At 62.8% G+C, this 13,881-nt stretch overlaps 1 protein-coding gene and 1 long non-coding RNA gene across 6 annotated transcripts; one reads left to right on the forward strand and one right to left on the reverse strand.

Moving 5' to 3' along the window:
- Window positions 1-2,466: 2,466 nt before the first annotated feature.
- Window positions 2,467-8,653, forward strand: LOC138846420 (uncharacterized). Of its 5 annotated transcripts, XR_011383898.1 has the most exons (4): window positions 2,675-3,126; window positions 4,873-6,855; window positions 7,294-7,470; window positions 7,678-8,150. It is a non-coding gene; the product is annotated as an uncharacterized lncRNA (long non-coding RNA). The 5 variants fall into 5 exon arrangements; XR_011383895.1 differs by adding an exon at window positions 2,467-2,605 and having other exon boundaries at window positions 2,716-3,126; window positions 4,873-8,653; XR_011383896.1 differs by having other exon boundaries at window positions 4,873-7,470.
- On the reverse strand, window positions 8,294-10,716 carry SELENOW (selenoprotein W). The gene is made up of 6 exons (XM_051837341.2): window positions 10,544-10,716; window positions 9,920-9,944; window positions 9,769-9,822; window positions 9,558-9,632; window positions 9,358-9,456; window positions 8,294-8,651 (listed from the first exon to the last, which is right to left on the reverse strand). Exons 1-5 carry the CDS (start codon window positions 10,570-10,572, stop codon window positions 9,376-9,378), a joined length of 264 nt encoding a protein of 87 aa, XP_051693301.1. The 5' UTR covers window positions 10,573-10,716; the 3' UTR covers window positions 8,294-8,651; window positions 9,358-9,375.
- Between the last annotated feature and the right edge of the window lie 3,165 nt (window positions 10,717-13,881).

Here is a 13,881-nt window from a genome sequence, read left to right on the forward strand (position 1 = left end):
GGGAGTCTCGCTCCCCCCTTGGGAGACTGGCACCGGGCTGCAGAGGGAAAGGTGGCAAGGGTGGGGTTAGATGGAGAGGCCAAGACAGGGAAACTGAGGCACGGGGGCTTCTTGCTCTCAGAGCCAGAACCGGCAGGGGCCCCCCAGCACAGGGCCTTCCCATGGGACAGCGACTGCCCCGTGTGCCCCGATATCCTTACAGAGAGGTCCTCTGAGGAAGCTTAGCCCAGCACGGGGCTGACCCCAAACGCAAGCCTGTTTAATTGCCTTCCCAGGCAGAGAGCAAACCGCGGAGCCCAGCGTGGACCCGCCCCTCCGCCGCCGCCGCCGCCGCCGCCCGGCGAGCACAGCCCCTAAGCTCCCCTCACTTCTTCCTGGACAGTGCAGAGAAAGACACGCATGCAGCCGGACGCCCGCCAGACAGCAGCCACTGCGCCTCGGCCCCGCGGGCAAGACGGGGTGGGGGTGACCTGCACGCCAAGTTCCTTGCAGTCTCTGCTCTGGCTTTCCTGCCGCTGTGGGGCAGCCCCCACCCCCGCCCCTCCCAGCACAGACCCCTGCCCCCCCTCCTCCCAGGACTTCTCCCCAGCAGGTGTCCCTGGCCTTGACCCCGTCTAACTCCCCACCTGCCGCAATCCTCTTAGAACCTGGCCCGGCCAGCGTCTGCAGAATCCCAGCAGGTCAGGGGGGCTGGAGGGGACACAGGGCGTCTTGGCAGACTCCACCCACGCCCACGCTCCGGGGCTCTTTAGTGGCGGGGACCTCCGTTATAGCAGCAGCAGCGGCTACTCGGGGGTCTCTTTCCTGCCCTGCCCCCTTGCCCCAGGAAAGCAAGGGGAAACTAGGAGGGTGGCCTCTGCCCCCTGATCCCCACCCCCTGAAAATGACCACAAAATGGCTCCAAGGGATTCTTGGGGGGCGGCGGGGTCCTTCTCCTCTGGGTGCTGGTTCTCACTGCTGTACGCATGTGTCAAACCAGTCATCCAGGTCCCGTGTAAAAGAAACACGTGTTGTTTAAAAAGCGCATGCTTTTTTTTTTTTTTTTTTTTTTTTTTTTGACAGGCAGAGTGGACAGTGAGAGAGAGAGACAGAGAGAAAGGTCTTCCTTTGCCGTTGGTTCACCCTCCAATGGCCGCCGCGGCCGGCGCGCTGCGGCCAGCGCACCGCGCTGATCCGATGGCAGGAGCCAGGAGCCAGGTGCTTTTCCTGGTCTCCCATGGGGTGCAGGGCCCAAGCACCTGGGCCATCCTCCACTGCACTCCCGGGCCACAGCAGAGGGCTGGCCTGGAAGAGGGGCAACCGGGACAGAATCCGGCGCCCCGACCGGGACTAGAACCCGGTGTGCCGGTGCCGCTAGGCGGAGGATTAGCCTAGTGAGCCGCGGCGCCGGCCAAAAGCGCATGTTTTGAAACTTCGAATACAAAGCATTTGTAGGGGACCCGGGTCGTGTGGGTCTCAGCCAAGCCTGCCCATCGTGCAGCGCTGGCTTCTGCCACCACCGCGGCCAGGAGCAGCCGCCCGCGCGCTCCCCGCGCCCCTCTCTCTGTCCCGCTGCCCTCGTGTCCCCACGCTGCCTCCCTGTCTGGGTCTCTGGTCTCCCCCTGTCTCTCCTCTCCTCCCCGACCTGCCTCCCAAGCCGCTCTGTTCCTTTTCCCATTTCTCCATCTCAGCCTCTCGCCTCTGGCTGCCTGTGCCCGTCTCAGCCTACCAAGTGTCTGCTGTGTGGCCCAGGGCAAGCCGCTACGCCTCGCTGAACCTCAGCAGCCACAGCAGAGTCAGGACCAGGACCGGAGCGACTGACAGCTGCACGCACTGACCTGCAGGGCTGTGTGGGGCCGGCGTAGTGGGCTAAGCTTCTGCCTGTGGCACCAGCATCCCATATGGGCGCCGGTTCAAGTCCCAGCTGCTGCTCTTCCAGTCTCGCTCCCTGCTAATGGCCTGGGAAAACAACAGAAGATGTCTCAAGTGCTTGGGCTCCTGCACCCAAGGAGGCCCGGAAGAAGCTCCTGGCCCCTGGCTTCGGATCGGCACACCCCTGGTCATTGCGGCCATGTGGGGAGTGAGCCAGCAGGTGGAAGATTTTCTCTCTCTCTCTCTCCCGCTCTACCTTTCAGATGGATGAATAAATCTCATTTCTTTTTAATGATTTATTTATTTTAGAGGCAGAGTTACAGACAGAGAGACAGAGAGAGGTCTTCCATCCACTGGTTCACTCCCCAGTTGGTCACAACAGCTGGAGCTGAGCTGATCCGAAGCCAGGAGCTTCTTCCGGGTCTCCCACGCAGATGCAGGGGCCCAAGCACTTGGTCCATCTTCCACTGCTTTCCCAGGCCACAGCAGAGAGCTGGATCCGAAGTGGAGCAGCCGGGACTTGAACTGATGCCCATAAGGGATGCTGGCACCACAGGCAGAGGCTTAGCCCACTATGCCACAGCGCAGGCCCCTGGATAAATCTTAAAGTGCAGTGTGAGAGGGGAAGAGTGGCTTCGCCACAGAGAAATCCAACCACACGACTGCTTCCAGGCAGCCTGGCATGTACCCTTGATGATGGGATGGATACAAAAGGCAGCACACCTGTGCGGGTGGAGACACCACCCCTGCGCAGGTAAAGGCACCTCACCTCTGCACTCCCCTCCCCAACGCCCAGACCCGCCGTGTAACCCTGAGGAAAGCATCCACCGCATTCCGATGGAGGCGGATCCTCCACCTGACCAGGGCAAAGTGGGAGAAACGGCCCCAGCTGGGAGGAGCCGAGGGAGCAAAGTCCGTCTCGGGCGTCGCAGCGGGGACCCGGGAGCAGCGGCAGGACTGGAAGGGAGCGTGGAGCCGTCTGGGTCCGAGCGGACGTCACTCCGTGAGCGCGCCAGCCAGCGCGGGCTCGCGGCGGAGACGCACGGCGAGGTCCGCGCACGCCGATCTCCGCGGCAGCCCTCCAGGGAGAATAATCTCTGCCCCCCCCCCCCCCCCGGGCTGAGGCGCTTCCAGAGGAGCTGGGTGCTGCACAAGCATTCTGCGTGATGCCCGGGTGCACGGACCGCAACAAACCCGACAGCGACAGCTCTCCTCTCGCCCCTGTCCTGCTCCTGCTGTCTCCTGGGACTTGGTCAATGCACACCCACGGACCAGGTAAATACCACCAGCCGCCGGGGGCGGGGGCACGACCCTCCTGCCACACCTTCCCCTGCCCCTCAGATCCCGCCCAGCCCCTTCCCTCCGCTCTCAGCTCTCACGGGACCACCCTGGCCCCTGGGTCTACCCACAGCCGCTTCTGCCCCTCCCTGGTCCCATTTAGCGAATGCTCCAATCCTCTTAGGCCAGGCTGGCCTCCCGCAGAGCAGATGGGGGGGCACTGGGGACAACAAAGCCCTCACTGCCTCTCTGGAAGTAGACAGGGGGCAGAGAGGTATCACAGGCTCTCCCCCACCCCCACCCCCCAGGGGTGGGCAGGGCTCAGCAGGTGTTGTGGGGTCTCGTCCAGATTTCTAGGCAAAAGGAACCTGGGCTCTTGGTACAAAGGCTGACTCCAGGTCAAGACACAGGGAGTGTGGGGCTGGCGCTGTGGTGTAGTGGGTAAAGCTGTCACCTGCAGTGCCGGCATCCCATATGGGCGCCAGTTCGAGTCCCACCTGCTCCATTATGGCCTGGGAAAGCAGTAGAAGATGGCCCAAGTGCTTGGGCTCCTGCACCCGTGTGGGGGACCCTGAGGAAGCTCCTGGCTCCTGGCTTCTGATCAGCGCAGCTCTGGCCACTGTGGCCAACTGGGGAGTGAACCAGCAGCCGGAAGACCTGTCTCTGTCTCTCTTTCTCTCACTGTGTAGCTCTGACTTTCAAATAAATCAAAAAATCTTAAAAAAAAAAAGACACCGGGGCGGGGGGTGGCCGGTGTCCTGGTGCAGCAGGTGAAGCTGCCACCTGCAACACCCACTCCACGTGTGTCCCAGCCACTCCACTCCCCATCTGGCTCCCTGCTGATGTGCCTGGGAAAGCAGCGGAACATGGCCCGAGTGCTTGGGCCCCTGCACCCGCGTGGGAGCTCCGGATGGGCTCCTGGCTTTGTTCTGGCCCCGCCTTGGCTCTTGTGGGCACATGGGGAGTGAACCAGTGGATGGAAGATCTCTTCCTCCCTCTCTTTCCCTCTGCTTTTCAAACAAGCAAAATAAATCTTTAAATAAAGTGCGGAGAATAACAATGAGGGGTAGAATTCAGGAAATCTATGAAATAAGGGAGCAGTGCTGCCCCAGAACCTTCTGGAATGATGAAGTTATTCGTACACTATAGCTGCCTTCCAGTTCAGTAGCCAGTGGCCGCGGGTGGCCATTGGGCACTTGAAACGTGGCCAATGTGACCGAGGGACTGAAATTTCTATCTTATTTCATGGTAATTTGTTTACAAATCACAAACCAGAGCCAGTGACCAACCAGCAGGCTGGGGGTGAGAAGACAGAAACATTCCAGAAGCTTCCGTCAACCAGACGCCCTGACAACAGATGAATGTCCTTTTGTCGTTTTATGACCAGAGGAAGCTGCCGGTCACCGTGGGGTGGCTGAGGAGCTGGGCTAATGGAAGCGGGGGCTGGAAGGGAGGGTACCGGAAGCCACCACGGTGTCCAGGGCGAAATCTTCCGATCCGCACGTGGCCCTGGTCACTGCCCGGGTGGCCCCGTCTTCCTCTCCACACCCATCTTCCCCAGGGAGACGGGGTCACTGGGCTGAGTTCCCACAGGAGCCGGGGAGGGGGAGACAGAAGGGAAGGGGTTGAAAGAGGAGAGAGAGAAGAGGGAGAGAGGGGGAGAGAGAGAGAGAGAGAGAGAGAGAGAGAGAGAGAGAGAGAGAGGAGTCACACGTTCCCCCTCCTGGTTCTTTCCTTGAAAAGGGTCACGTGGCCGAGCCCACTAACTCTCCACGACCCGAAGGAGCCCCACGGGATCCCTGGGAAGCCGCTGGGATCCCGCAGCGAGTGACCCCGGGTGGAGAACAGAGGTGTTCCGAGGAGGTGCAGCCAGGCGTCGCCGCTGTGGGGCAGGGATGCCCCGGAGACCCGCGGTCCGGGGACGCTCTGGGGTCGCTGCGCCTTCACGCACAAACTACACCGAAAATGACTCTCACCAGCGTTTCCGGCTTCCCTCCCCTTCCCTGGGGTTGGGGGGAATCCTCCCGGGGGGGGCGGGGATCCTCCCCCTGGGCCTGCTCTGCAGGTGCACGCTCGGCCTCCCGCGCAGGTGCTGTGGGGGCGGGGCGTATCGGGGGCGGGGCCGCGTGCCCGACCCTGGCCAATGGGCTGTGGCGCGGGGCGGTTGCGTCACGTCCAGGCCAGCCCCGTTAAGAGCCTGGCCCCGCTCCACCGCAGGCGGTGCAGGTGCTGCTGTGAGCTTGCGGGAGCTTCAGGCCTCGGAAGCCGGTGAAGCCTGCGGCCGTGGTGGCCGTACGGTCAGTCCACTGAGCTGCAAGGCCAGGCCCTGCCCGAGCGCCTGCTGAGCGGGGGCTGTGTCACGGGGCCTGGCGCGCGCAGGGCGGGCGGAGACCCTCCTGACCGCACTCACGGCCCGCCTGCGCCAGGCCCCGGGCGCTCGCCGCCGCGCTGTGACCTCTGCCTGGCTTGGAACTGTAAGGTTTATTAATTTGAAAGGCAGAGTTACAGAGGGAGACAGATCTCCCGTCCACTGGTTCATTCCCCAAATGCTCCCAACAGCAAGAGCTGGGCCAGGCGAGACTCCAGGCGAGTCTCCCAGGGCGGGTGCCTTGCTTGAGCCACCTGCCGCTGCTGCTGCCTTCCCAGGTGCCTTAGCAGGAGCTGGATTGGAGGTGGCGCCGCCGGGGCTGGAGCAGGTGCTCTTGTGGGACTCAGGGGCACAGGCAGTGGCTAAACCCGCTGTGCCTCGACGCTGGCCCTGCTGGCTTAGAAATTAGAACCAGGGGCCAGCACTGTGGCATAACGGGTCAGGCCACCGTCTGCTGCGCAGGCATCCCATGTCAGCACTGGTTTGAATCCCAGCTGCTCCACTTACGATCCGGCTCCCTGCTAATGCCTCTGGGAAAGCAGCAGAACATGGCCCCAGTCCTTGGCTCCCGGCTCAGGCCCTGGCCGTTGTAGCCATGTGGTGAGTGAACAGGTGGATGGAAAATTCTCTCTCCCTCTGTCCAACTCTGCCTTTCAAATAAAAATTTAAAAAATAAAGTAAAACCTCTAGAACAGAATAATTGCTATGCTGAGAAAACCATGCAAATCCTTATAAGTGGACAGAGGATGGCTTTGGGGGTTATCCTGCAGCCTTGGCTGGGGGACGCTGGGCACAGATCCGCGGATGGCGGGCAGTTTGGTGGGTCAGCAGTCGGCGAGGGCAAGGGACTATTCCCTCTCGATCCTCTTGGAATCAATGGCTGGAGATTCTAGGGTTAATCGGGTAGTGCCGTATATGCCATGCGCATGTGTGTGTGCCTCGTGACTGTCCCATGGTCTCCGAGGGCCTCCTGCCGGGGTCGCGGTCACAAAATCTTGACACCGACTTCACCATCCCACCGCTAGGTGGAACTGAAGTCTTCAGGAACTTCCAGAACGTTCAGGGAAGCGGGGGGGGGGGGGGGGGGTGGTGGCAGCAGCCAAAAAAAAAAAAAAAAAGCATTGGCAAGCGGCGGTCGATCCAGGGCCGCTCCTTAACCGAGAACAGAAATGAGATCACAGCGAGGTACCCTAGAGACAGCATGCTGAGAGCCCGCCGGCTCTAGGACTGCACGCGGGACCATCCGGGACATGGCTGCCGAGGGCTGGGACCCTCAAGCTTTGTTCTCTGATCCTGAGGAAATTGTTCGAAAATCGACTAAGGTGCCTGCCTCACCGGCTGCACCCGTGTGTGGTGAGGTGTGCACTAGAAATGAGCAACTCCAACGGCCTGTGCATAGTCTTAGTCATTTATTTATTTTTAAGTACAGCATGGGTGGGTGTTTCGGGTAGTAGCTGAGACGCAGCCTGGGCTGCTGCATATCCGAGAGCCTGGGTTCGAGCCCCAACTCCACCTCTGGCTCCAGCTTCCTGCTAATGCGCACCCCGGGAGGGAGCAGGTGATGGCTCAGGTCCTTGGGCCCCTGCCACCCATGCGGGAGACCTGGATTGAGCTCCAGGCTCCTGGCTTCTTACTTATTTATTTGAAAAGCAAGGGGAGAGAGAGCGCTTCCACCTGCTGCTTCACCCCCCAAATGGCCAGCAGCAGCTGGGGTTGGGCCAGGAATCGAGAGCTTCTGGGTCTCCCGCATGGGTGCGGGCGCCCAAGCACTTGGGCATCTTCCACTGCTTTCCCAGGTGCATTAGCAAGGAGCCAGATTGGAAAAGCATCCGCTGGGACTCGAACCAGCGCCCACAGGGGATGCCGGCACTGCAGATGGAACCAGCGGATAGAAGATACTCCCCACCCCCCGAATTAAAATTTTCAGAAAGAACTGGCGGATCCCAGCTGGGGGTGTGGCCCAACCCAAACAGGTAAGAGACAGGAAGAACAAGTCACACCTGGGGTGGGGGTGGCTATGAAGGGGGACTTGGCATCCACTGAGGCCCCGAAGGAAGCTCCTGCCGCTGCCTGAGACCTTAACGCTGCCAGGCGAGCCACTGAACACTTATTTTTGTGACATATTATTAATAGCTCTAGCGCAATAGGTGAGTGTGACATTTATAATATGCTATAAATAGTGTAACACGCAGGCAGTGGACTGACCTGGAACCTTCCAGACCTGTTAGGAAGGTAACAGAGACGCTCAAGATGAATTTCCACCCAGAGGGAGGACGCGGTGGGAGCTCCCGGAGGGAACCTGGAGCCACAGCGAGATTCCTTGAAGGGTGCGCAGCCCGGCTCTTGTTTATCACTCCCGGGGCGGTGTTGTGCGTGGAGCCATGAGTTCAGCCGAGGTTGGGCCCCCCTCATCCCGCTGGCTCCACTTCCCAGCCAGCTCCCTGCGGATGCCCTCGGAAGGCAGCAAGTGATGGCCCAGATACTTGGGCCCCTGCCACCCACGTGGGAGACCCAAATGGCGCTCCCGGCTCCAGGCTCCCGCCTGGCCCAGCCCCGGCTGTTGCAGGAGTGAACCAGTGGATGGGTGAAGATCTCTGCCTCTCTCTGCCTTTCAAATAATCTAAATAAGTAATAAAAATGCCATTGCACCTGTTCCCCTCTGCACGGTCTCAGAGCCGTTAGCAAGGGCTGCCCGCTGGGGGCACTCAACACGTGGTCGCCAATTTCTGGGACTGGGGGCTGGAGGGAGGGGCTGCGGGGATGAGACGGACGCCCCCACCGGCACGCACACACTGATTTATGTTCATCCAACGTTTATTAACCCAAGACAGTCGCTTCAGCCACTGCTGCCATCCAACACTCCCCCATCCCCCTTCTCTCAGCCTCCCCTTAGAAGGAAGCCGGAGGCCGGACTCGCCCAAACTCGGGGGGCAGACGGAGACAGAGGGGTGCGGGGGAGGGGCCGGGCAGCGTGAGCAGGTGGGTTCCAGGGGGGACGCACGCGCCCCCACGCAGAGGCAGAGCCCAGGGGCGTCAAACTGCGCCCCCACGCGGCAGCCGCAGGAGCATCAGGGAGAGACCAGGCGTCCTGCAGACATTTCGGTCTTTCCCGTCAAGAGGCGGCGGCCGGGCGGGGCCGGTCAAGGTCCCTGGACTGGGAGAGAGGGGATGAGTGGGTCGGGCTGCAGGACAGCCAGGCCCGAGGCCGGGGGCTGCAGGACAGACAGAGAGGTGCGGGCTAGAGGGAAACAGGCACAGGAACGCAGAACCCACCAGGTGAGCTGGGCTAAGACCACCCCGCACCCACCACCTCTGGCGGGGCTGGAGCAGGGCAGCTGCAAGGGCGGCGGGCCAGGCCTCCCTGGGACAGAGCTGGGCGGGGCCTGGCTGGACTGGGCGGGGCCGGGCCGGGCACCAGGGCCTGGAAGCGCGCAGCTGCACACAGGGTTGCGACACGGGAACTCCTGGTACATCCTGGTGTTTAGGCTCCGGGGTGGGACGCGAGCCCGGAGCTGGCCTAGCTTTGGGAGCCACACGCTACTGGGGAGCTCAGCTAGTTCTGGGGTCGCTGCGGAGTGAGTCAGCGCCTGTTTCTAGAGTATTCCTAAACTGTCGGTTCTGAAGTGGGGGCCAATTCTAGAACGTTCTCGGGTAGCAGCCTGACAGCCATGCAGCCGAAGTGCCGGGAGTGGGAAGTCCATCCGCCTTTGTCAGGGACTGGGCAGGTTTTCCAGGCCAGGGCACAAAGCCACGGGCTGGGTCTCTAGCCCCTTCCATCCTCAGCCCAGGGGAGCAGTCAGGGCTGCCCCCCGCCGCGCCCCCGGCCGCTGCTCTGGGGACCCCGGGCCGCGGCCCCTCACCTCTGCCTTCAGGGCTCCTCAGCCCTGAGCCAGGGCGGCTTTGATGGCAGCCACCAGCTTCAGAAACTTGCTCTCCGTGTCCACGTAGCCATCGCCGCGCTGGGGAGGGGAGGGGAGGAGGGGGGCGGTGGGCTGGGGTCCACGCCCCGCGCGGCCCCGCCCCCACGCCAGGCCAGCAGACGCGCCACCCACAGACGCACCTTCTTGGAGTGGACCAACTTCCCGGCTACGGTCACTTCGAAGAATCCGGTGACCTGGGGAGTCCCCTCGCCACACTGCGGAGGGGGAGGGGAGGCTGAGGCGCCCTCCTGAGGACACCCAGCCCCTCCCAGGGGAAGCAGGCCGTGGGTGGGGGGCAGGGCTGGCCCAGGCGACCCTGACTGAGGCCCCCCGCCCCGTCACCAGACTCACGATGTCCAGGCACCCGGGGAACTCATCCTCCAACTTCTTCTTGAGTTGAAGATACTGAGGGTGGGGTGAGAGGTCACGACCTCGGCGGGGAGCAAGCCCCCCCACCCCGACAAGGCTGCCACCCCGCCCCCACCCTCACCACTCGGCTCACCTTGGGCTTGTAGCCTCAAGCGCCACTGGGGGTGTCCAGCAGGGTCCGTGAAGGTCACAGGGGACCAGGCAGAGGCCGGAGACGCACACGTTGGGTACACCAGGAGGTACAAAGAAAACCAACACCCCGCGCGGCAGAGGGGCGGGGCCGGGGAGGAGAGAGGCCTGGTCAGCGCGGTGGCGCCCGCGCCCCAGCCCCCGGAGGAAACTCAGCTCCCTCCACCCTCCACCCATTTCGGGACCGTAATCGGGGCGCCGGCCAGAAGCCTAAACAAAGGACCAAGTCCCCGGGGGGCTAGGGGCGCGGTGACCTGGAAGCCCACCCTCCCCTTGCCGCAGATGCGGGCGCTGGGGTCAGGCCACGCGCGACCACCAGGCCGTCATTTAAATCCTCCCCCAAACGCAGGAACCTTCTGGAACGTGGGGCCACTCTAGGCGGCTCCACCTCCCAGAGGCTGCGCAGGGTGTTGGGGGAGGGGGAGACGGGGGTCCTCGCGCAAAGCTGTTCCCGGCTGAGACCCGCACCGCGCGTGCGGACGACTCGGCTCCCGCAAGGCCCAGCCTAGGGTCCGGCGGCGGGGCCGAGCCCGCTGCCCGTGCGTCCTACCCCGGACACCCCCGTTACCAATAGACGACGCGCACGGCGAGGGCCATGGCCGGCGATCGCAGCAGCAGCCGCCGCGGGGCCGGCGCAGAGCGGGCGCGAACGAGCGAGCGGGAGACAGCGCGGACGCGCGGGGTCTGCGGGAGGCTAACGCGCCCGGCCAACCCAGGCCGATTCTCCGCCTCCCACGGCGCGAACCAACGCCGGCAGAGGGGGGGACGCGGAGACCCGAGGGGGCCCGAGCCGGGGACGGGGGCCCCGCGACCCGCCAGCCCCGGGCGCCCACCGAGGTTCCTTCCTGTACCCCTGCTGGGCCGGGGGGCGTCTCGACAGAGGGGTCTTCGGGAGCGGCCTTCTGCGCGGCCCCACCCAGCTCCCCCTCCGGACCGGAATGGTACAGCCCGGCGGGGCGGTGGCTCCGCCCCAACGGCTCCGGTGGCCGCGTGGGCTGGGACCGGGGAGGGGGCGCCGCTTGGGCCCCTTCCGTGCCCGAGAGAGGACTGAGGGGCGAGGCCGAAGGGGTCCTGGGTGGACAGCAGGGCTGCGGCCGTGAAGCCGCGCAGGCCCCTTGGCGCGCTGCTGCGGCTCCCAGCAGAGGCGCTCGTGGAAGGTGCTGGAAGCGGACACTGCCCTCCGCTGAACCTCAGTTACCCTGTCTGGAAAATGGGCCTGATGGCCACAGCAGGGGATGTTCGCCTGCATTCCCAGGTCCGCTGGAGGCCGCGGGGACGAAGGCTGCGGTGGCCACCCGGGGGAGTGCGGGGCAGTGCAGAGCCAGGGCCTGGACCCGCGTGGGAGTGGGGCTGCCGTGAGCCAGGGGGGAGCGGGGGAAACCAGAGGAAAGATCAGCCCCTCCCGTGGGCAGGGAAACAAGTCTGGGCGAGCCAAGTCCAGGGCCAACTCAGTCCCTGGCAGGCTGTGTGATCTCTCCCGAGCCCAGAGCCCAGGAATTTAATGACGGGCGTGTCCTGCCTGGAGAGCGGTTCGGACGGGCTGGGTGGAGTGGAAGGCTCACAGTCAGGTGCCCCAGGCCGTCCCAGGCTTGGAATTTTCTCCCAGTGCCCTCCCCGCTGCCAGCTCCTGGCTTCCACCTTTCAGCCCTGGCTGCTGCGGCCATCTGGGGAGTGAACCAACCAAAATGCCCTGGAGAGACAGTGGGCTTGGGACTCGCTTTGGAGGAGACACAGTGCAACCCTCATTAAGGCGCCCACCATTGTGAGGCCGGCCGCTGACCCTGCCCCACGCGTGCTGCCCCCCTCTGCCGGGCTAGGTGTGCCTGCCTGTTCCTACCATCCTCTCTGGGTTCATGAGCCCAGCCCCTTCTCGACCCGTGCTCCTGTTAAATCTTTCACTTATTTATTTGAGAGGCAGAGTTACAGACAGGTCTTCCATCTGCTGGTTCCCTACCCAAATGGACACAACGTCCACAGCTGCGCAGGGCTGGCTCTGTGTCCCACAGGCACGGGGGCCAAGGTGACACACGGCACTCACCCAGCCACACGACCCAGCCCAGCCGGCGGCCCCCACCTCTGCTACTGGGACAGCACAGAGGCCCCGCGGGTGCGCCACACTGCACAGCCACGTGCACGGCACACACTGGCACCACACGGACACAGACGCACAGCGACACAACATACTCCACGCTCCCAGCCGGGGCCACAGAGGTCCATCCCGGGCACACGCCACTGACCCCACAACACAGCTGTGCACATGAACAAGCTCACGAACGCCCAGTCTAAACACACACACAGCAACACAGAACTCTACCAGCAGGGCTGGCGCCGTGGCCCGGGGCAGGTTAAGCCCCTACCTGCAGCACCTACATGGGCACCGGTTCAAGTCCCAGCTGCTCCGCCTCAGACCCAGCTCCCTGTTAAAGGCCTGGGAAAGCAGCAGAACATGGCCCAAGTGCTTGGGCCCCTGCACCCGCGTGGGAGACCTGGATGGAGATCCTGGCTCCTGGCTTGGCCCAGCCCTAGCCATTGCGGCCATTTGAAGAGTGAACCAGGAATAGGTCGTCTCCAGGCAAAAAGTTTTGAAAATACTAAATTCCCAGTTCCTACAACCTGTACCCCAGACGGCCACCAGAGGGCGCCGGTCACTCCAAGTCCAAGCCATGGCCTGGCCCTGGGACCAGGCGCCTTTGTGCGCTCAGCCATCCCTGCCCCTGCCCGCCTTGCTCCAGCTCAGCTAGGGATGGACAGAGCGCACTGCCACCTGTTTGATTCTCCTCTTTTAAAAATTAACTGCATTAAAGTGTGAGTCGGTAGCATTTAACACATTCACAGAGCTTCCTTTTTAAATGGTCCCCTTTTTTAAAAAACACAGTCACGGCCGGCGCTGCGGCTCACTAGGCTAATCCTCTGCCTGCGACGCCAACACCCCAGGTTCTAGTCCCGGTTGGGGCGCCAGATTCTGTCCCGGTTGCCCCTCTTCCAGGCCAGCTCTCTGCTGTGGCCCCGGAGTGCAGTGGAGGATGGTCCAAATGCTTGGGCCCTGCACCCCATGGGAGACCAGGAGAAGCACCTGGCTCCTGGCTTCGGATCAGCGCGGTGTGCCGGCCACAGCGGCCATTGGAGGGTGAACCAACGGCAAAGGAAGACCTTTCTCTCTGTCTCTCTCTGTGTCCACTCTGCCTGTCAAAAAAAAACAAAAAAAAAAAAAAACAAAAAAAAAAAAACAGGGACAGAGTCTGAGATACACACCCACCCACACATGATGGACAGCTCCCACCGCTGGCTCACTCCCTAAATGCACAGCTGGGGACTCCACCCAGGTCTCCCAGGTGGGTGGCAGGGACCCATCGCTGCTGCCTCCCAGGGAGCGCATCAGCAGGGAGCTGCAGCCAGGAGTTGAACCCAGGTGCTGAGCTGGGGCTGGGGTCTCACTGCTGGGCGAGGAAGTGACCGGGTGCAGTTTGTACACTTAGGGTGAAACACACACAAGCCGAAAGCTGCCATTGGGAAGTGTGTGCAGCCGTCACCTCGACCTCCAAGTCCTTCTCATCTGTTCCCGGTCTCTGTGCCCGGCTGCTGGCACTGCCCATCTCTGCCTCTGCAGACGACGGGGCAATGCGGGCCAACAGGACCACAGAGGGGGAGGCCTTCTGGGCCCAGCGTGGCCTTGGCACGGCATCGCCAGCTTCCCCCACGGTGCAGGCTGTGTCCTGTTCAGAGTTTGCGTCTCCTGTCCCCTCTTCCTGGTGGGCATCTGGGGAGTGAACCATCGGAGGGACGCTCTGACTTTCTGATGTTATCCATCCAGCCTCTTCCCTGTGCCCAGCAAGGAAAGCCGGAACAGCCCTGGGCACTCAGATCACATCTAGAAAGCTTCCCACTGGATATCATTATCTTCACAAA

Source organism: Oryctolagus cuniculus, chromosome 18 (assembly GCF_964237555.1).
Source record: "Oryctolagus cuniculus chromosome 18, mOryCun1.1, whole genome shotgun sequence".
Taxonomy (NCBI): Eukaryota; Metazoa; Chordata; class Mammalia; order Lagomorpha; family Leporidae; genus Oryctolagus; species Oryctolagus cuniculus.